This window comes from Dendronephthya gigantea, unplaced genomic scaffold, assembly GCF_004324835.1.
Source record: "Dendronephthya gigantea isolate DGI-Jeju-01 unplaced genomic scaffold, DenGig_1.0 000209F, whole genome shotgun sequence".
NCBI lineage: Eukaryota > Metazoa > Cnidaria > Anthozoa > Malacalcyonacea > Nephtheidae > Dendronephthya > Dendronephthya gigantea.
Genome location: NW_021163219.1, coordinates 242227 through 265889, shown reverse-complemented (window position 1 = coordinate 265889; position 23663 = coordinate 242227). Strand labels below are relative to the sequence as shown.

General features: G+C 37.6%; 1 protein-coding gene across 1 annotated transcript in view; it reads right to left on the bottom strand.

The window, feature by feature from the left end:
- Nucleotides 1–1578: 1578 nt before the first annotated feature.
- The window catches only part of LOC114539632 (neuronal acetylcholine receptor subunit alpha-5-like), a 34098-nt gene continuing 12013 nt past the window's right edge, over nt 1579–23663 (bottom strand). Inside the window, exons 3-5 of the mRNA XM_028560248.1 lie at nt 16317–16468; nt 15835–15989; nt 1579–2371 (exon numbers count right to left, since the gene is read on the bottom strand). Coding sequence (XP_028416049.1) covers nt 1579–2371; nt 15835–15989; nt 16317–16468 — 1100 coding nt within the window. The remainder of the gene's footprint in view (nt 2372–15834; nt 15990–16316; nt 16469–23663) is intronic.

Genomic DNA, 23663 nt, shown 5'->3' with positions numbered 1-23663 from the left:
TGCGTTTTAAATTTCGTATTTGCATGACCACGGAGGCCTTCACTGGTACCTCGTTGGGGGAATATCTGGCTCATCCATCACATTAACAAGGAACGGGTGGGCATAGTCGTATTTGTCTGCTTTGGACTGAGGAGAGGTAAACCATAAACTTATGGTTTAAAGGAGCTGGAGAAGTTGTGCCCGATTGTCTTGAGCAGACGACCAAACAATGAAGATCGGTCTAGTATTGCCATAAGTAGAAGTATATTTATGAATAGAAAACATGCGTTTCCTTCGACCCGGTCTTCAAGTCGTTTCAGCACTCGTAGGACAGTTTGTGAACATTCCTTCAGCAGTTTTTTGATCAGCTATTGTTTTTTGGGGGGTATTTGTCGTCACTGTCGTTTTTTCTTTGTTTTTTTCTGTCTTGTTAATTACACGTTTCATAATTACGACTCTTACTCCATCGGACCACCGGAGTTTCGAGTGTTGTCCATCCCCTTGTAATAAATTATAGTGACGGTTGAGTCACACTTAAACACATCATACCCCCGAGTGGAGTGGGATGATCCTTATGCAATCAGCTATGTAAGTGTGAACTGTGGGTTGGTCTTAAAAGCTCGCTCCAGCTCTCATATAGCTATTATTCATATATGTGGAGTTGATGCTGTAGCAGAGATGGTCTTTTGCTCAGTCAATCAATGCTTAAAAATGTTCACAACTTAAATATCATCAATAACTAGCACAAATTTTCAAACATACCTTTGTGAATTGTGAACCTTGTTTTACAATTGATTACATCTACTACATTTTTTAATCGAATTATGCTTTCTATGACTTAATGCTTATAAGATTCTCTATCACGCGTATAATATAAAACACAATTGATTGACATAAATATGAACTTTGCAGCCGCCTAAAGCACCTTTTTTTAAGGTTAAATTTTGAATATTCAGATATATACACTGGCGGTCAAAAAGAACTGTTCAAATGTTGCTAGTATCGTATGTAACAGGAATCGCAACAATCTATCTTTTATTGTACACTAGCGGTCAAAATGAGCTGTTTAGATACAATTTCATAATAAAGAAGCGAATATAGGAGAAAGCTTCATAGGCATTTTGTATAATTCTCCTATTCCAAACAATATTTCAATAATGTAATGCAACCTGCCACACTTCCAAGATATAGTCAAACAACAATGCTTGCTGGAAGAGGGAGTGACAGAAATGGATTGGCCTGCACAGTCAAAAGACCTTAACCCCATTGAAAATTTGTGGGACAATGTCAAGGGGATAGTGCAAGAAAGGAATTCATTCATAAACGGTCCATGATTTATGCGTTGCTGTAAAGACTGTCGATAGGATGAATTTCTTTTGACCGCTAAGATTACCACCATAACAAAAAGTATGCCAAGCCGATGTAAGGACGTCATCAATTATAAGGCCAAAGGAAGGTCAACAAAATATTAATATTTCATACAGCTTAGCATGTAATCTAGAGCATTTTAACTTGTTTTGAGCAGTTCTTTTTGACCGCCAGTGTATATACGAATCATTTAATATGTTTACATATATTTTTACCCTTACTCATTAGTACTCAAATCTTTTCTTTTCTACGAAACAAAAAAATTAAAATCATGAAAGTAAACAAAAATATAATGAGGGAAGATATACGAACACATGTTGCTGCTGTTGGGTGTGCACTTTCCGAATTATCTTCAGACTTTACATTAAACCACCAATTCGAAAAACTAGAGATCTTTTTCACGCATAGTGAGGTTATAAATATGTGAAAAGAACTAAGTACGATTAACATAAGCATATCAACGGAAAATTTTAGAAGAGCAGGAATAGGATCTGCAGTTTTTGGTAACTCAGACGATATGATTACATTGTGTACAGAAACAGAAACTACAATTGTGAGTACAATACTTATCTGGGCTTCAATATTCAAGGGTAAAATAAAACTATAAATAGCTAAACTTGTAACCAAAATCAAAGGAATTATCATTTGATTTTTGTAGTAATCTGGACGACGTTGAATCTTCAAAGACAGGGTAATATAAGGATGAGGTGAAATTTCAGGTTTATAGTATCCGAAATCTTGACTCAAGGTAGCACTTTGTAGAATCCATTCCCCGCTTGTGATATAATGGCTCAAATCTGCATTTCGGTCGGAGTATGTCATGTTGATTTTTTCTCCCGGATGCGTCCACGAACCAATTTGAATGGGACATTTCTGTTCGTCAAAAGGAAAGTCTGTGAGATCTAAAGTGCAATAACTGTTTAATGTTACTGGAGCCTGCCACGTACAATATCCATCTTTAGTGATGACCATTTTTGTCCGTAAACGATGGTGAAGAATTACAATTTCACTTTCAAAACCTGCCCTGAAACATTCAAAAAGAAGGAGGTAACTATGGTTCACTGTGGGTTCTAGAAACCAGGATATGTCTATTGGGATTAAACTAAAAGATAGGCGTGACAACCGTGATTTAATTAATCCACAAAAACGGAAAATTGCTTCGGAATGAGCAGGCCAAAGGCGAGCAAGTATAGAAATATCCTAATTCGTGCAGCAGGCAGAAAAAGCAAATTTTTAGGGTTGGCATGGTGGTGTGGACTTTTTTATGCGCATTTATAACTTCACTACATGTAGTTAATCAGGAATATTTGAAAGTTACGGGGTTACAACAAAACGTTTATGAAAAAATTTACGAGATCTTAACCTATATTCTGTTTATTATTACTTACCATTGTTTTTTGGAGGCGAACCTGAGCGAGCTCTATAGTTTGATGGCTAACTGAGCTCAAGCGCAATGCATTATGGTGCATACATATGTACAGGAAACTTGCTCCACAGTGCTTTACAGTCAAACCAGATGTTCCGCTCCTCGTGTATTGGAATTTTGCAATCAATAATTATTATTGCATTATTCATTGGCAAATCGCCTAACAAGTTCGACCGAAAGTTCAGCACATCAAACTTGAAATTTTAATTGGGCGCAAAGTTCAATTTGTAGTGTTGTTTTTCAGTGAAAATTTGTCAATGTCGCGCACGCTAAAAACTAAAACGGTTTCAATTCCCAGAAGAGAACCGATTATATCGTATATCGTTGCTCAGTGTAACGTACTGTGTAGCTTTTGCGTTAAGTTGATATCACGTGCACCGCTCGTGAAGTAAAAGTACTTAATTGATTACACACGAGTTGTTGTTGTAAATCTTCGTAAAAACAAAATAAAAGAAACCTTTATGATTTAAACCGCTGTAAACCGAAAGAATATCAGGAAAACGAACGAAATTAATTATATGGCGCCCAACGTGGGGCAATTGGAAACTTCATGCGAACAATAAACCATTACCGATACGATTATAGCCGACTTATTTAGCACACAAAATGACGGACTTTGGCTCGCAAGCGAGCTGTACGAGCGGGCCATCGAGGCGTAATTACGAAATTAACGAAAGAAGCGGATCATATTCTTAGCGAGGATATTCCAACCGAGGAAATGGGAATAGCGAAATTGAAATCCAGGTTAAAAACAATCGAAACGATGTTAACAGAAATATTGAGGGTAGTGAAGAGTCTCGACGGGGAAATACTAGAACTTTGCGAAGATGATGATATACCGAAAGAGGTGGACGAGGCCGACGAAATTGAATCTCAAGTATTAGATATGCAGCACTTCATTGCCGAAAATCGAATGAAATACGAGTCAAAAACGAAGACACAACAACGTCCACGGTAGAATCTCCACCAGTAATACAAGACGCTGACTCAGCGTCGCTGAGTTCCAATCTTCCACGAACACAGGTACGTCAACCAATATTGATTCATTATCCAACTCAAGAGAGGTGAGCTCTCTTGCCAAACAATCAAATTTGCCCACCAACCCCCGTAATCCTACAAATCACAGCCGTCCCAAATTACCGAAGCTTGTGTTACAAAAGTTCAGGGGAGATATAACAAGTTACCGTACATTTTGGGACAGTTTCAAAAGCGCAGTGCCCAAGAACCTAGAGTTAACGCAAATAGACAAATTTAACTACCTGAACTCGTTATTAGAAAGTCGTTCACTGCGAGCAGTAGAGGGTCCTACTTTGACACGAGACAATTACCAATCAGCTATAGAAATCTTACACCAACGTTTTGGCAAACAGCAGCAAATAATTTCTGTTCATTTGGATGAGTTAATGAAAATTCCACCATCTACTAGTGATAAACCGTCCCAGTTGAGATACATTTACGATAAGATTAGTGTTCACACGAGAGGTCTGGCTTCATTAGGTGTTAATTCAAAGCAATATGGAAGCTTATTGATTCCCATTATCATGTCAAAGCTGCCCATTGAAGTAAGAATTCAAATGGCCCGTGAGACCACAAAGGATATTTGGGAGATCTCAGACACATTATCAATTATACTCAAAGAAGTTGAAGCTCGTGAAGTAGGGGAAAACGTTAAACTTCAGGCGGACAGTCGAAAGCCAGCTAATAACAAATTACCACAAGGTACTGCGGCCTCATTATTTGCTCAAGACACTCGTTCCCATCCGAAACCCTGTAGGTGTGCATATTGCAATGAACCAAATTTTTCAGCATCCTGCAATAAGATATTAGATATAAACACACGCAAACGAATCCTTAAACGTGATAATCGATGCTTTATATGTTTGGGAAAGAATCACCGAAGCGATCAATGCAGTTACGGTCGTACCTGTCAACGTTGCAACGGGAAACACCATCAATCAATTTGTCCCACATTAACCCCGTTAAACTCGAGAAATCCAGAAAATCAGCAGCAAAAGCCTTCCAACCAGAGAGATCCATCACGACATCACCCGCTATCCGAAAGAACAGAGCCGTCGGATAATGGTAACATTACCGCAGAAGATACGCAAGCTACCTCTGCTGTTAATCCAAGTACAGCCAAGGGACGTCGTCAAGTACTTTTGCAGACTGCTGTAACATATGTGCACTCGTCGAATGGTCGGAAGTCAGTGAAAGCCTGAATTCTTTTCGATAGCGGAAGCCAACGCTCGTATATCACCAATTCACTCAAGTCCAAGCTCGGTCTAAACCCAATAAAAAGGGAAACTCTCAATCTGAATACATTTGGTTCTCAACAGTATGCAAAACAACAATGCGATCTAGTTCAAGTGTCGTTACAAGGAAGAAATGGTACCCATTCTATTTCTGCCCTCTGCTATCCTAAAATATTTTTGCCCTTGTCAACTGCCATTGACATTGACCTTCATCCTCATCTACAAGACCTCGATTTGGCTGATTCTAGCTTGGAACATGCAGAAATCACCAGCAATGATATTGATATACTGGTTGGTTCCGATTACTACTTTGATCTTATCTCAGGAGAAATTGTACGTGGCCTGTTTGGATGTCTAGTATCCGGTCCAACTGCTCATAATGCGTGTTCTTCGAATCGGTTTGTTGCAAATTTGGTAATTGACAATACGATTCCGCATTCGGTTCCCCATTCATGGCAAACAACGATTCCGCCGATGACCTTACAGAAGTGATACGAAATTTTTGGGAAACAGATGCAATTAGAATCAAAGAAGAGATTGAACCTGATGAGTTAATTTTCGTGCGTAATGTTCAGTTCAAGGAACAGAAAGGTCGTTACGAAGTTAACTTGCCGTGGAAAGAAGAAAATGTACCAAAATCTACTGGGTATCATATGTGTCTAAAGCGATTGCGTCAACTCCAGTCTAGATTAACCAAGGACAAAATATTATTTCAAGATTATGATAAAATCATCCGCGAGCAAGAACGTGTTAGTATTGTCGAGCAAACAGGTGAGGAGCAAACGTCTGGGTATTTTCTTCCTCATCATGGTGTCGTCAGGCAAGTGAAGTTAAAGAGACAACGAAGTTTCGAATTGTCTTTGACGGTTCGGCTAAACCTTCTGAAGATTATAGTTCGTTAAATGATTGCTTAGAGAAAGGACCCAACTCTGTGCCCCTATTATTTGACATTATCGTACGCTTTCGAGAACATCCTATTGGACTAACGTCCCATATCGAGAAAGCCTTCCACCAGATCAACATTGCCACACACGATCGTAAAATGGTTAAGTTCCTATGGTTTGATGACATCAACAAAGAATTCCCTGAAATAAAGCATTATCAATTTCGTCGTCTGCCATTCGGATTGAAACCCAGTCCAGCCATTTTGTCTGGTACAGTGGATGATCATTTGTCACTACATTCCGTGTCCGATCCTGACGTCGTTAATCTACTAAGGAACTCCTTATGTGTTGACGATTTTGCTGGTGGTGCGTCTACTGATTCAGAAGCATTTAAAGTATACGAGTCGTCGAAAGAATTAATGAGTAAGGATCTTAGAGATTGGATCGAATCAGGGAATCTCTTACCATCATGCAACGCCGGGAGTAACGAGTCAAGGGAAGAGAACAGTATTCTACAACCACGCAAAACCGAATACTCTACCTCAGAAGAAAACAAAACAGTGAAGTCCCTGCCAAAAACGAAGCGTTCCGTTTAAAAACTAGCTGCGAAAGTGTTTGATCCGCTCGGCCTGCTGTCACCTTTCACAATCAACATGAAAATCCTATTTCAGATCCTGTGCAACAAGAGCATAGATTGGGATGACCCCCTGGACGGCGAGATTTTGTCAAAATGGACCGAGATATTAAATTAACTCCGTTAATCGATCTAAGTGTTCCACGTTGTTATTTCAAGTCCTCTGAAGAAATTCAACGTCACGAAATACACGGTTTTTCTGACGCTTCCAAAAGAACTTATGCTGCTGTCGTATATCTTAGGTACGTAAATGCTAATGGTAATGTCGAATTCGAGATTATTGCGGCGAAAACTAGAGTAGCACCGCTACATAAACAATCCATTCCGCGCTTGGAGCTCTTGGGGGCATTATTCTTATCGCGATTGGTCAACTCAATATTACAAGCTCTGAAAACATTGAGAATCGACGCTGTTCTTATGGACGGATTCACTTACTACGCTATGTTGGATCCAAAACGACAAGAATTGGAAGAAATATATTCAGAATCGAGTCCAAGAAATACGTGAACTAACGGACAGAGAATAGTTGGAGACATTGCCTTGGCAATTTAAATCCCGCCGACTTGCCCTCTCGCGGATGTTCAGGAAAATATCTAGTTCACAACGAGAGTTGGTGGAAAGTCCTTATTTTCTTGAGTTATCAAGTGATGAAAGGCCGACAACACCGTCAAGGACACTCAATAATGGATTAGCTGACGACGAGGTTATCAAGCATCCTCCAAATCTGATCCACACTCTTACAAGCAACGCAAACACTACCGTTTTATCAGTACATGTGGAGAAGATTATTGATGTCACGCATCACAGTTCGAAGGACAGGCTGCTGCGTGTTACAGCAAGGTGCTTCGCTTTGTTAAGAGGTCTCAAAAGCATCGTTGTCCATGTACGAGAGAGTTGCAAGCCGAAAAAATTACGCGAAGCCAAAAAACTTTGGTTTAGATCTGTTCAGAACGAATCATTTGTAGAACAACTTTCATGTCTGAAAGATGGTCGATTAAACAAGTTGGTTAAGCAACTGCGACTTTTCATCGACACAGACCAAATTATACGATGCGAAGGGAGATTATCGAACACAAAACTCTCAGATGATTCAAAAACACCAATACTTATGCCCACGAAACATCATTTCACTGAGTTACTTGTACGCGAGTGCCACGAAAGGGTCCAACACGATGGTACGCGAAACATTTAGCTGCATTCCTGAAAGAATTTGGGAACCTCATGGTCGAGAAACTGTAAAGCGAATAATTAGAAGATTTGTAACATGCCAGAAGTTAGAAGAAAAACCGTTTGCAACACCAAAGGAACCGCAACTTCCGTGTGTGCGAGTGAGTGAGGATCCCCCATTTACTAATTCCGGAATAGATTTTGCTGGTCCGCTCTATGTTAAAGATGCTAATGGGACACAAAAGGCTTATATCTGCCGCTTCACGTGTCAGAGTACAAGGGCGGTTCATTTAGAACTCGTTAACCGCTTATCGACAAAGTCATTTCTACAAGTCTTCAGACGATTTTCCGGGCGAAGAGGCCTACCTGCATTCTTATTAACTGACAACGCGAAAACGTTCAAGGCTGCTTCAAAGGAAGTACAACAAATAGTAAGATCGTCTGAAGTACAAAGAGCTCTTGTTAGTAAAGGCGTATCATTGCAATACATTACAGAAAAAGCACTATGGCCTGGTGGTTTTTTGGAGCGCCTGATGAGAAACGTAAAACGGTGTCTGAAGAAAGCTTTAGGAAGAACATCGTTGAATTTTGGAGCTTTGAGAACAATCATAATTGAAGTTGAGACCACTATTAATAATCGACCCTTAACATACATCTATGACAATCACGAAGGAGTTTCTTATACCCCCCCAAGCCCTTAGATTTCGTTTATGGACGAAAGATATCCGTGCTTCCGAATGAAAGACATTTCGAAGTTATGAGCACTAGTAAGTCGCTGATGAAGAAAGCTAAGCATCATAGACTTCTTTTGAATCAATTCGTAAAAAAGGGAAAGAAATGAATATCTCGTTAGTCTTAGAGAAGTTTCATCAGCATTTCATGGTCCTTCACGAGAGATCATATCCGTTGGTGATATAGTTGTGATCAAAAATGAGAGCGTTCCACGGATTTTATGGAAGTTAGGCAAGGTTGAAGAGTTAATGAAGAGTAATGATGGCGTATAACACGTTATTATTATTATTATTATTATTAGTTTATTAAAATCGTATCGCAGTACAAACTGAATTACACGATTATCGTTACATAGGGTATTAAATATTGTAAAGTGTTACAGAATTATTAATAATTTATAAAATAATCATCAATATAGTCTACATAGGTAGGCCTAATTGAGAAGTTATATACAACGGTAAAATGACTTATTTACATACTTAGCTAGATTAAAATGGAATTTGAATATTGTAATTCAATATTATTTTTTTAAATATTATACTTAACTGTAACAAAGTTACGAAACCGCTCAGTGCATATAAGCGGTGGAGATCGAATATTGTTTTGATTTCGTAGGTAATAATCATGAGCGGGTTCTTGGGATTCTACTTTAACAATAGATTCTAATGGATTACAAAAGTGTGTCTTGGATTCCCTTAACCTATGAACGAACAGTTTGCAAGCCACGTCTCTACGATTTATCAAATTATCAAGTCCTGTAACAACAAGCGCATCAGCATATGACAACGTCGGGTAAATAATTTTGAGAGCACGCCGTTGGATAGATTCAATTTCATCTGACAATGCGGATGACAAGGTAGCCCACGATGGCGATGCATACTCCAGTAGCGAACGGACGAAGGAACAATATACCATGGACAGGTCGGATTGTTTTAAACCAGCTTTCCGTAATTTGCGAAGAGAATATAATCGTGAATTAGCCTTTTTAATTATATAATCAACGTGGGTATTCCATGTAAGATCATTAGACAAATGAACGCCGAGTAACTTGAATGTAGACACAAGCTCTATAGGAACGCCTGCAACGTAGATAGGACTGAAGGAGGTATGGTTATATTTCAAGAAGCTTATAATCATCTCCTTACATTTTTTTGGATTGAGTTCCATTCCTCTTTTCATGGCGAACAGGGAAATCTCATTTACAATTATGGGTAGAAAACTAGGCGAACCCCGCGGAATGATCTCAAAAGCTGTCGAATCGTCTACAAATTTGATACGGCCCTGCCAGTTATTTAGAAGCTGGTTGACGAGAATTGCAAACAAAATGGGTCCAAGTTTGGTACCTTGCGGTAAACCACCATTAGTTTTCTTCCATGAGGAATAGCAATTGTCAATTTTTACACGTTGTTCGCGGCCAGTAAGAAAATCCTTGATCCACCGAACAATAGAAGGACATCGGACGCAATTCTTCAATTATAATATATGGTCAACCAGGTCAAAACCTTTTCTAAAATCTGCAAAGAATATTCTAATAGAGCACTGGCCTGACTCGAGAGCTGCTAAGACTGAGTGTAATAGGTAGACCAAGGCATGGGTTGTGGATTTTCTCGGAAGGGAAAATTGTTTAGGGTCCATTTTGTTAGCAACTTGCGACAACAAGGATTTAAGGGTAAAACCTTCTAGAACCTTTGCCACTTGGGATGTTAGAGAAATTGGACGCAGATCGTTCTCGAGGGTTGCTGGGGGTGACACTTTCGGAACTGGAATAACGACAGCACGCTTTAGTTGATGTGGAAAAATTCCTTGTTGTATTGATGAATTGTATATCAGCCAGAACAGGAGCAAATTCGATAGCAAACATTTTGAGCAGTATATTAGGAATTCTATCTGGTCCTGTGGACTTATTGGTCTTAATCTGACAAAGGGATGACAAAACAATCCCAGGATTGACGAGGAACTGGTGTGGTACGTCGGGGTCGATGGAGCTGGTATCACGTGTAAGCGGGGAAAAGTGAGAGGTAAGGTTAACCAGGAAATCATTAAATGACTCAGCCAGATGTGTTACAGAAGGGTTGTCATCACCTATTAACTGTTGGTGCCATGTATTAGTAGACGACAAACCACCCAAGCTTTTAACTTCTCTCCACCACTTAGATGGATTACCGTCTTTCAGTTTTTCTACTGATTTCCAATAATATTTAGCCCGTGCAATTTTAACATCATGTTGGACTAAATTTCGCCAATATTTAAAGGCTTTCGACGTCTTCCCATATTTGAAAAATGCTTTTTGACGTTTGGATATTGCAACTTTTAAGGCAGGGGTCATCCACTGTTTGTCTGACTTTTTAATTTTAGTTTTCTTAACTGGAAAAAAGTAATCAACTGCGAAAGTAATCATTTCATCAAATTTAGCATACTTTTCTTCACAGTCTGAAGTTGATAAAACATCAGACCAATCGTAAGCAGTAATCCATTGACCAAAAAGTCGTAAATTGCTATCTCTAAGATCCCTTTTCAGCACAGATTTGTTCGCTTGAATAGGTGGTTTATTTAAGTAAGGTTTAATTAGGATGGTGTTATGATCACTAAGACCAAGAGGGGGCAGTTTAGAAACATCCAAGGTAGACTTCTTTGCATTAGTTAGACACCAATCCAATATAGCGTTTTCTCTAGTACCCACGCGTATTATTTGAGAGAGACCTGTTAGCCTCTTAACACGATTAACGTCGAAGCCAGTGCTGGTTGGATTGAAATCACCTGTAATCAAAACAATGGCATCGGGGTGGTCTCTAAGAAATATGTCGACGTTACTTTGGATATGATTGTATAAATCCCAGTTCTCAGATGCACCAGATGATGTCGTGTGGTATATAGCAGCCACAAGAATAATTGAGATGGATCTGGGTAGTCGTTTAGGTCTTAACGACAACCACAAGGATTCAATATTGGGGTCCTCAAACTTTTTAAGTCTCGTACAGGAGATTTCACAGCTGACATAAATACAGACACCGCCACCACTCGAAAATTCACGGTCATTACGAAATAAAAAGAAATTAGGTAATAATAAGGCGGAATCAGGTATATTCGGCGACAACCACGTTTCGGTTCAGCGAAGGTCAGAGTCATGAATTCACAGCAACGAAGAATAACTGTTCTGCAACGCCATATCCAACACCTCGTTCCTCTGGAACTTCATATGGGTCCAACATAGAACGCTGATAGTATTCCAGATCAGACTGACGTTATATATAGAGAAAAACGTCACAACCCGAATACGACCTCCAAGACGAAGAGCTGCAATTCAAGGCGAACAAAGACGAAAACAAGGAAATGAGTAGAACTCATGACAGTCTATATTATTAACTTCTTATTTTGTTATAGATTTGATCAGATGCCTGAGTGATAAACGCCGGGAGTGTAACGTATTGTGTAGCTTTTGCGTTAAGTTGTATATCACGTGCGCAGCTCGTGAAGTAAAAGTACTTAATTGATTACACACGAGTTGTTGTTGTTAATTTTCGAAAAGACAAAATAAAAGAAAGCTTTATGATTTAAACCGTTGTAAACTGAAAGAATATCAGGAAAGAATAAAACGAATCGAATTAATTGTACTCAGCTTGCAGTAACACTTCAAGCAATATCGAAACTTGTATGGAATTTTATTGAGAGAGGTCATTTATTAGTGTTTAAACCATCGAGCAATATAATAATTCCGGAAGGACTTGCTCCTAATGTTTCAGGTTAAAAAAGTGGGCAAAAAACATGCCGGATTTTTCATGCTGACGCAGCACGAAGCAGTTTGAACATGATTAATATCAAGTTTAACATCATATAAAGCTGAAAACGGATGATAATTTAGGAGCGTGTATCCTTTGTTGGTTTGAATAGTAAATATATATTTACTCTTTATGATATGAGTATAATCTACTGATCATTCTTTATTCTTACACATCAAACTGTATGTATGTATATATAATATATATATATATATATATATATATATATATATATATATATATATATATATATATAATTATATTTATCACATACTTGTGCCTTTATCAGGGCGATAACAGGGTGACATAAAAACGATATCGTCACTGATATCGCTTTTTGTCACTGATATCGCTTTTTGTCCCGCTGCATTTGCCGCTGTCAAAACAAAGATGGCTGACTCGAGCAGTTCGAGGTTTGTTTCAGCCGATGTCGATTGCTTTATAGAAGAAAAAGAAGTATGTGATAAACAGGTTATCACAATCGGGACGAGGTGATATCAGTTTTATCGCTTTCAGGACGATAACATAAATGTCCCTCGTTCGCTGCGCTCACTCGTGACATTTATGATATCGTCACTCAAGCGATAAAACTGATATCACCTCGCCCCTCATGTGATAACCTATACATATATATATATATATATATATAATATATATATATATATATATATATATATATATATATATATATATATATATATATATATATATATATATATATATACACCCATTTGCAAAAACGTTGGCCGCAGATAGATATATAGATAGATATTCGAGATCTAATTAGAATTGCATATGTTGTGTAACATTATAGAAATTCCATGCAAATGTAATCATATGCAATTCTAATTAGACTTCAAGTATCTATCTATCTATCTATCTGCGGCCAACGTTTTTGCAAATGGGTGTATATATATTATATATATATATATATATTTATATATATATATATATATATATATATAATATATATATATATATATATATATATATATATATATATATATACAGTCGTTATCAAAAAGGTTTTCCCCATCAATACATATACAAATATATAAATATCAATCACGTGAGCATTAAACATTGTTTATTTCGCTCATTTTTGTCTTGTTTCTTTATTATTATCAATATTGTTAACTTTGCAATTATATTTATGAAATTTTTAACAAAGATTTTCACGAATTTCCCATTAAACTAACGTATGCAGTAAAATCACGTGACTGATAGTTACGTATTTATATATATTTCAATATGACAACCTTTTTGATAACGACTGTATATATATATATATATATATATGTACCTATATATATAGGACCAACACAGAATATATTGTAAAAAAGGCAACCAAGCGATTACATTTTTTAAAAAATTTGAGGAGGTACGGAGCACCTATATTGAGGATCTTTTGATGTTCTACTGTACAGTTATTCGATCTGTTCTGGAGTACGGTATGCAGATATGTAGTGGTAGACTTACAAAGATGCAAAAGGATAATAGAGAGAGTTCAGAGAAGGGCTCTTAACATTATTTATCCGGAGCATACTGGTTATAAGGATTATAGCAGCAAATTGGAAACCCTGGAAGAACGTAGAAATAAAGCATGTGTATTGTTGATTAAAGATTTGATTGACCCGAATCATCGGCTTCACGAATTGTTGTCAAAACATGTGAAAAACGTTAGTGAAAAAGAAACGAGATTAAAATTTTAACAAAGATGAATTATACGTATAATTACTTCTGTAGGACAGAACTTTGCAGACATAGTCCATTAGCCCAGCCTATAGACTTGTATAATTCATTTTTATATAGGTAATTTCAGATGTACTTAGTATAGCTTAAATTTTCATTGTAGAACGTTGTAATTTAGGTTAAGCTATTGAACGTTTTTATAAACCCACTTATAATAATATTAATAAGATCAATAGGATTTTGACTAATTCCTGTTTACACGCGATATATTTATTTTGAGCTGTGACATGTCACATTTGTCGGCATAGGAAATACGAAAAATAAATTGTCGCAAGCTGCTAAATAGCCTAAAATTTACGTAGCTGAGGTGCGAGTAATAGACGTCACAAATACTAGAATTTTAACAAAATTTGGTAAAATTAAACTGCAGTTCATCACAAATCAATATAGGATCAGGCCATCCAAACACGGAAATTTAAAGTTTTAAGGAGTTTAAATTTAAATTCAGACCTTGTCGTTTTTATTTTTTTAAACAATTAAGCCTTTTCTCTCGCCTTCGGAAAAAAACGGAAACCATTAAGTAATTGTAAAGTATCTAGCTACTGTTTGTGACCAAAATGGCGTCAAAAATAGAAGTCTTGAAATGTATTTATACGCCTAATTTAGATTACTAAACTGAATCAAATCCAAATGCTAAGCAGTATAATACCGTGTATAAATAAACAATGTTCCAATTTATTGAACAGACTTGAGGAATGTTATAAAATTATATTAATACATAATATATTTTCGGAATTTGAATTTTAAATCAGTATCCACTTTTTTTCATAATATTAAATAACAAATCATAGATACAAATACTTCAAATCAGTTAAATGAATCATTGGCGTAGCCACTCAAATCACTTAAATGATCATGACCATAAACCGGCATTATTTATTTTTAGGAGTTCCAAATCATGACAGGATAAAATTTTGTAGTTTGCATAGTTTATGCACCTCAACAGCCAAACTTATCCCTATATTGACCAGCATCACACCCTCTAAAATGTAATATTTAATATCTAGTGTAATATTTCCATATTTAAAAGCCCGATTTCGACTATATTTGGGCTGAATATTCTACCTGTAATTCTGTTATTCTCCTCTAAGAATATTGAATTTGCTCTGATTTAAAACTTTGCGAATAAGTCATCAAGGAACTCTCGTTGTTCTGGCTTAGTTTAATGTATGCATACATTTTATGTCAGGACGGTCGGCATTGGATGGTTTTGTTAGTTATGCGTATGCGTGAAAGCTGAACGAGTAGAGACTGGTAATCAGTAATATCCGAAGAAATCGAATTAGACTGTAACTAGCGTTTCAGATTTCAGCTCTTTCCAGCTCTCTGATTTCCCTGATTAATGAGTAAAGCCAAGATGGCGGAAAATGAGGCCTTCCTTCTAGGTATGCGACACGCGTGTTTTTGCGTGGGTTTGCCGCGAAGGGTTAGGCTATGGAAGAAATTTTGTACTTCTTGTACGAATCTTTACGCTTTTCAGTTTCAAACAATTTTCAATGGACAGGATATTTCACGAAAAGAATGTGCATTGGACGGAATTGAACACCTAAATTTATGAATGTACAATTCAACCAGAATCAACTTGGTGTGATCATAAATGGAATGCAGCAAAATTGCCTTATTGCAAACGACCTCTTGTGAATGGCATAAGATAAAGTTTAATGCTGTGATGAATTGGGGATTGTGATATCACAATCACAGTCACAGTTCGTTGCGTATTGTAATATTGGACGTTCGCATCGCAGAATATTCCAAGCAATGTTGTTCTGTGGAACAAAGTGTACGGTTGTAACTGATCTGTTGATTTCTTTCCGCCTGCATGCATGCATGCATGAGGGTTTTATAAATTAATACAAATACTCACTCATTAAACACTGCGACGTCAGGGAACCAAAAAAGATCATGGTCAACATGAACACTGTTGATTCCGCCATACTCTGCAGGATTCCACTTTAAGTGTGGATTAAGCCATTGAAAGGTGAGCCAGAGGATCAGCCGTATTACTTGATTCTTCTCGTCCTAATTAAAAAAAAACATTTCATCCATTCATAATGGTGGGATTCAGCTTTTTACATTGATTCGACGACGTTCGACCGAATGCATGTGTTCAATTGTGTATAATGATATGTGGGAGTGATTGCAGAAAATATCTGGACTGTACAAAACCATTTTTATCAGGAATACGAAAGACGATATCTTGAACAAAATTTCTTGGTATATCACACAAATTTCTAAGATCGTGGAAAGAACACGGCCAAAACTCAACCTGCAAACTCGTTTTTTCAAAACTTAAATTTTGCAATGTTCTCAGCAGGAATTTCTGCATCATCTAGTTCAGAAACTTACCAAATTTGCTATTTGACGCAATTTAATTCCCATTTCAACATTCACAGGCTTATTAATATGAGAAGCAGGGAGAATTTGCCGGTTGACATTTGAATTATTCATGAGCAATTCCAATAGTCGTTGATGTTCTTCAAAATGATTTCCGACTGTGTCTAGTTTAAATAAATTACAAAATGTTGGAAATTGATAATTAAGAAATTACCGAAATGATCTTATAATAAGAATATACCAACTACTGGAGTCTAAATAACATAGCCAGTGGAGTCAATGTGGACTGCATGGAATGCGTAATTGTTGTAATACCAAGTAAAAGTTATATTGTGATATATATATATATATGTAAGGTGTATTTGTTCTTCTGCACAAGTATAACCAACCGGGCAAGCAGAAAATTCTACCTGACCGCGGTGGGAATCGAACCCGCGACCTTCGCATATCTAGAACGATGCTCTACCGTCTGAGCTACAAGGCCAAGTTGGGAACAACTGTGATTTTACTTAAGTTGTTATTGACAATGCGGAGTTTCGTCCTTTTACATGTCGTTATGCAGTTACTGCATAGAAATGCGAAGGTCGCGGGTTCGATTCCCACCGCGGTCAAGTAGAATTTTCTGCTTGCCCGGTTGGTTATACTTGTGCAGAAGAACAAATACACCTTAAATATATATCCACAAGTGAACACATGGCTCAATTGAGAGCAAAAGTACATATATATATTATATATTATATATATATATATATATATATATACACCCATTTGCAAAAACGTTGGCCGCAGATAGATAGATAGATACTCGAAGTCTAATTAGAATTGCATATGATTACATTTGCATGGGATTTCAATTATATTACACAACATATGCAATTCTAATTAGATTTCGGGTATCTATCTATATATCTATCTGCGGCCAACGTTTTTGCAAACGGGTGTATATATATATATATATATATATATATATATATATATATATATATATATATATATATATATATAAATATATATATATATATCCTTTAAAGTTGATATTGTAGATCTTATGGTCTCCAAATACATTGCCAATCATCCAACCATGCGTCATTGTCAGTATTTTATAAATCCTAAACTCTACAGAGTATTACAAGCTATTGTAGCATCATCATATTGATTGAAAACCTTCTCAAGATTACTCGTTACTTTTTACTACGAAGAATACAACTACTAAATTCTAATGCCTTATTGAGATTAAAATCTGTATACTTTTTATATTTTTTTCTGTATAGGCCCTACAATCATTTTATGAGAGAAGGTCCAATAAAATCGAGCATCAGCCGGTCACGCTTAAAATTTCAATTTTGCTCATTTTTTGCTTCCTTAGAGGCATTACCAAGTAAGCAAACGTGCATGGTATAGCCAAAATTCTGAAAAATCCGAGTAAAAACGTTTGGCTGTCGGCGACTTTGAAATTTTGCAAATTTTCAGTGGAATCAAAATGTTCAAAAGCAAATAGCGCATGCAAAGCAGAAAAATATATTTAAATGGTCCGCTTGTAGATCCGTAGAAGAGCTGTTTGAGACTTGATTAGGCATAAAATACTTATTTTAGCTATTTATTAAAATTAGACCCCTGCATGATAATTATTTGAAATCATATTGTATTCACACATAGCGAAACGTAAAATCTACCGTCGGCATAAAAAGCATTTTAAATAAGTGCCCCAGATTTTTTCTTCAAGAGACTTACGCTATATCAATTATATAAGAAGATGCTTTTCTAGAACGTATGGAAAAATAATTTTGGTTATTGTATTTAGAGTTCGTACGGGGGGAGGTGAATAATTATATTGCGTACCTTTGACATGCATAATTATAGCGTAACCGAAATTGACAAGTGTCATCAGGAAAGCAATCCTAAATTGCATCAGTTTTCTTAAAAAAGCTACTATTAGCTATGTAGTAATTTACATAGTCCTACTTTTAGCAGTACAGCATTTTTAGGTAGTTGCTCTTGGAGTTATAGCTGTCAGTGCTATTATCGGGTTAATTCTAGCTCTTATCGACTTATTTCTGCAAAATAGAGAATTTGCAATAAAATTTTAAGGTTGCATTTGCTCATTACGTTTTTATGTTGTATCTTAACTATGAACAATTTGTAATGAGAAATAAACTATGAGGTATGAAAGATCTCCAGTTTGTCATAATTGACACCCGGTGATGTAAATCGAAACTTTAATACCGCATGTTTAAAAATAAGTTTGCACAAGGTCTGCCCGTCATGCATATGAAGTGCTCTTTTTCGCACGCTAGCCGGATGACCTTCTCAGCTCTTGGGACTTGGATTGCAGTTAATAGTTTACTAAATGGCAAGCACAATACATATTTTTATAGATTTGGAGGTTTTACTACAACATATTTTTTTTACTTCATGCTTGACTTTATGCAACAGAGTGTCTTGAATTATTAGCGCACACTACTTAGTATAATGATCTCACTCCTTGCTCCGATTTTTATAACTGTATATTTTGTTTCTCTATATTATATATATTACTTAATTATCTATAAATAGCAGTTATGTATATTACATCAGCCTTTTTTTTTTTTTTTAACAATATTAACATTTAACAAAACATAATTCAATCATATACTGAATGTCCAAATCTATCAGGTTTTCCTCTGACTCGGCTCGATCGTCGTGTCGGTATTTGATCTTGATGTCCAACATTTGTTGCTGCTGGTAGTGTGATGGTATTGTTCCTCTTTTGATGACGTTCTTTCTCATTATCGTCATCACTGTCCGTATCATCCCTTGGCTTTGGTATGCGTTTAAACTGAGACACATTTCGTGTGATAACGTGTCCGTTCTTGCTTCTTGCTTTAACCTGTGAATGCGATCTGTGTGTGACTACGTATGGAACGTTGTTGTAATTCGCAGTCAATTTGTTCTGCTTGTCCTGACGAACTAAGACATAGTCTCCTATCTTAATTTCACTCTCTTTTACGATTCTTCTTTCAATGTGAGCGGTTCGTAGCGTTTTTCCAAGGGGCTGCATGAATCTTTCCGCTTCTGCATTGCCCTGGGGCCATTTAGGTGTTGAAAAAATATCTTTAATTCCAAGAGCTGTCAAATAATGATTATATTCTGCACTATTGAAAGGCAGTCCATTGTCTGTCTTGATAGTTGTTGGGATGCCATGACGGGCGAACATTTGATCTAATTTGGGTATGACCACAGAAGCTTTTGTCGAGCGTACTACTTCCACTTCGGGATATCTGGAATAGCGATCAATTGCGACCAGAAGGTATTCTCCCGAAGGAAGCGGTCCGTAGAAATCCAAATGTATCGTTTCCCATGGTCCCTTTGGCATTGTTGTCGTTGATATTGGCTCTTGTGGTGGTGCTTTACCCACTGCCTGACAAGGAATGCACTTCTCGATTGTTGCTTGTACCATTTTATCAATATTCGGAAACCAAATCTTTTCTCGGATTAATGATTTCGTTTTGGTAATGCCAAGATGGGTTTCGTGCGCAATGTCAATCGCACGTTGCTGTAGCGATTCTGGTATCACTATACGAGAACCACGAAGAACCACGCCCTTTGTTGTCACAGTAAGTTCGTCTTTTACTTGTTTATAAGGCTTGACTACCTCGTAGTGCCACTTGTTGAGCTTTATAGCTGCCCGAACTCCTCGTAAGGTTTTGTCCTTGTTCGTTGCTTCTTCGATTTCCTCTATCGTCAGTGCTTTCGGAACACTGGAGCGAGCAATAAAGTTTATGTGCTCCTCTGTCATTTTCTGCTGTTTGTAGCTTTTTCCTGTTGGGTGGCGCGATAGATAATCAGCCGGATTGTTAGCTCCTGGCTTGTATCTTACTTGAAAAGCATAAGGTTGTAAGCGTAACACCCAACGTTCTATTCTTGCTGATGTTTTGGAGTTTCTGTTGCCATAGATTACTTCTAGTGGTTTATGGTCTGTGATTAGAACGAATTCGTTTCCGTACAGGTATAGATGAAAATGTTCCACTCCCCAAATAATAGCCAGCGCCTCTCTCTCGGTTTGGGAGTATCTTTGTTCGACTTCTGTTAATGCTCTACTCGCATATGCCACTACTTTCTCGTCGTCTTTTCCTTTGTTTCTCTGCGAAAGGATTGCTGATATGCCGACTGGACTCGCATCAACCGTTACCAGTGTCTCTTTATTTTTGTCAAAATATGCCATGCACGATGCTGAAGCTAAGGTGGAAGTTAACGTGTTGTATGCGTTCTGATGAATGTCGGTCCACACGAAAGGTGTATTTTTCTTCGTTAATTGGCGCAATGGAGCTGTAATGGTTGCAAATTTCGGAATATACTTGGCACTGTAGTTTGCCATGCCGAGGAGACTTCTTACTTCAGAAATGGTTTTGGGTACCGGCGCGTTCTTTAAAGCTTCTACACGTTTGGGGTCAGGTTTGCTGCCGTCTTTGGAAAATACTTGTCCGAAAAATTCCAGTTTGTCATTCAAGAAGCTACACTTAGCTTGATTCAAGCGTAGTCCTTTGTCGGAGATTCGTTTTAGACATTTATTCAAGTTTGTGTTATGTTCTTTCTGTGTTTTGCCATATACTAAAATGTCATCAGCTATATTCTTTACTCCGACTAATCCTTGCAATTGGGTTTGTAAAGTGTACTGGAAAATCTCAGCAGCTGCATTGGTGCCATAGTTCAGCCTTTTGTATCTGAAAAGACCGATGTGTGTACTGAATGTAGTAATGTAACGACTGTCCTCGTGTAGTTCTAGCTGATGATAGGCCTGTGTAAGGTCTAATTTGGAAAAACACGTTGCTCCATTTAACTCAAAGCTGATGTCCTCAACTGTTGGAATAGGGTGTCGTACCCGTTTTATAGCTTCGTTGGCAGCGCGCATATCGACGCATATACGAACGTCCCCGTTCTTTTTCGGTACTGCTACAATTGGCGATACCCAAGGTGTAGGTTGGTTTTCTGGTACCCGTTCAATAATATCGTCTTTCTCTAGTTGTTCTATCGCGTTCTGGACCTTCTGACGTATGTGATAGGGAATTCGGCGTTGTGGCTGTGCTCGGGGTGTTGTTGTTTTATCAACGTTTAATTTGATTTTCTCTTGCTTGAGTTTACCCAACCCGTGGAAAACTTTTGAATGTTTGTTTAGAATATTTTGGAGTTCACGATCTTTTGTTTCAGTTACTTTGTTAAGATGAAAACTTACCAGGCCAAGTTCCTCTGCCGTTGTTGCTGATATTAGATTTCCGCTGTCTGTCGTTTCTGCGACGTAAAAAGTTGCCACTGCAACTCGACGGCGAGTCTCAATAGCTTCCTCAAACTTGCCAATGAACTTTACTGGCTTGCTAGCAGTATACGCAAACGCTTTTATGTTCGTTTTCTTTAATTCTATTCCTGGTATTTTCTCATATGTACCTCGGTCGATGACATTGATCGTTGCGCCTGTGTCTACGGTAGCTTTAACGATCGTCCGCATACTTTAACATTGACTTTGGGGGTCTTGTCATTAGAAACTGTGTATAAATATTCGTTGTCAGAACTGTCCGTCTCGCTCTGAACTTCATTTAGTGGATTTAGTGGTCGTTTGTATTTCTGTTTCGGTTTCATTTCATGTTGAAAAGCTTTTGTCTGACGTTGCATCTTTCCTCGACACACTCGAGCAAAATGGTTGAGCTTTTGACACTTCCGACATTCTTTACCTTTAGCTGGGCATTGTCCTTCATGAGGATACGTACCACCGCAATTGTGACACGTTTTCGATGTTGTTTTCGATGATACTTTGTTAACACGATCTGTATTTGTGTCTTTTGATTCGATGTCTCGCGCTTGAAATGTACTCATCTCGGCACGGCGACCATCGATGAGTATAGACTTCAGATCGTATGTTGGGTCTCTTAATGCCTTTTTCCGAATCCGTGAAGATGACCCAGCCGTAATAATTTGTTGTTCGATTTCAAAATCTGCGTTGTGGAAAGAGCAAGTCTGTGCTAACGTCCGTAATCGTGTATGGAATTGATCAAGGGTTTCGTTCGGTTCTTGTTTCGCTTGTCTAAAGCGAATCTTGTCAATGGTTGTAGCGAAACCGATTGCGTATTTACTGTGATATTTTCTTGTGGCTCGGCTTGTCGTTCAGCCATTCTCGTCGCCAATATAATGATCTCACTCCTTGCTCCGATTTGTATAACTGTATATTTTGTTTCTCTATATTATATATATTACTTTTCATGTGCTCTTACTTTTCTCGCTCTCATACACTTTCTATATTATTGTCTGTCTCTAACTGTCAATCAGTTCTCATTCTATTGTCCAAGCTTAATTATCTATAAATAGCAGTTATGTATATTACACTTAGGGACGTTTATTTTCACCGTATATTATAAATGCACGTATTATCTTCTCTTTTATAGAATGAAACCAGTGATAGTCTCTGTCATAATATGTACCACAACATACTTCAAAGTACCTCAGCAACCTTTTACGTTGCCGTTAATTCAACTTTAAAGCACCAGGGAAAAACGATGCAGTAAAAGCTCTTGAAAAGCTCAATGCATGAGCTCCTACAAAGCAGGGATATAATTATGTCCAGTGAGGAATGTGATAATGAGAGGCCAGTGGGAAGATGCAAATGAGCTAACAAAACGCCGTTATGTGCGTAGCCGTAGGGCAAGAGAGGCTATAATTGCTGCTTTTCTTGAAGAAGTTGCACCAGATCAGCATCATCATCTCTGGAAAGCCATTGTTTCAAAGCCACTCGACCCACAATTTCCTGTCAAGGAACTAGAAGACGTCGACAGTGTGTTGGTGGAGGCTCTAGCACAGTGTTATACAAATTCTAGCAGATGGGGCACTCAACGCCAAATCTTATCAATAATGGTAGATAAAGTTGCTTACAGCACACTTCAAATTTGGATTCCCTAGCTTTCTCGATACCGGTTCACTGCTGCGAGAAAACACATCCTCGTCTACGGCAGAAAAACTCCACTAGTGCCTGATAGAAGAACAAGAATAGCAGTACCAGAGGACAAACTCGATCACTTTTTAGACTTTATCACGATCTCACACTTAATGCAAGATCTTCCGTTTGGAGAAAAGAGCATCATGCACCCTTTCATCGAAGGAAGTTATGAAGGTGCCTAATGTGGTGCGTCTGCTCTTACCGCAATTTCTAAGTTTTTAACAGACTATAGCCTGTATTGAAAAACTGAGCTCACTCATACTTACAGCCATTGAGTGTGACGTGTAAATTTTGTTAATGCTAGTCAATGAGAAATTTACTTTCGGAATTGGTGGAAAGATTTAAGGTAAAACACTGAAAATCAAGCCACAATTCGGCTGGAAATACCGCCATGAAAACGT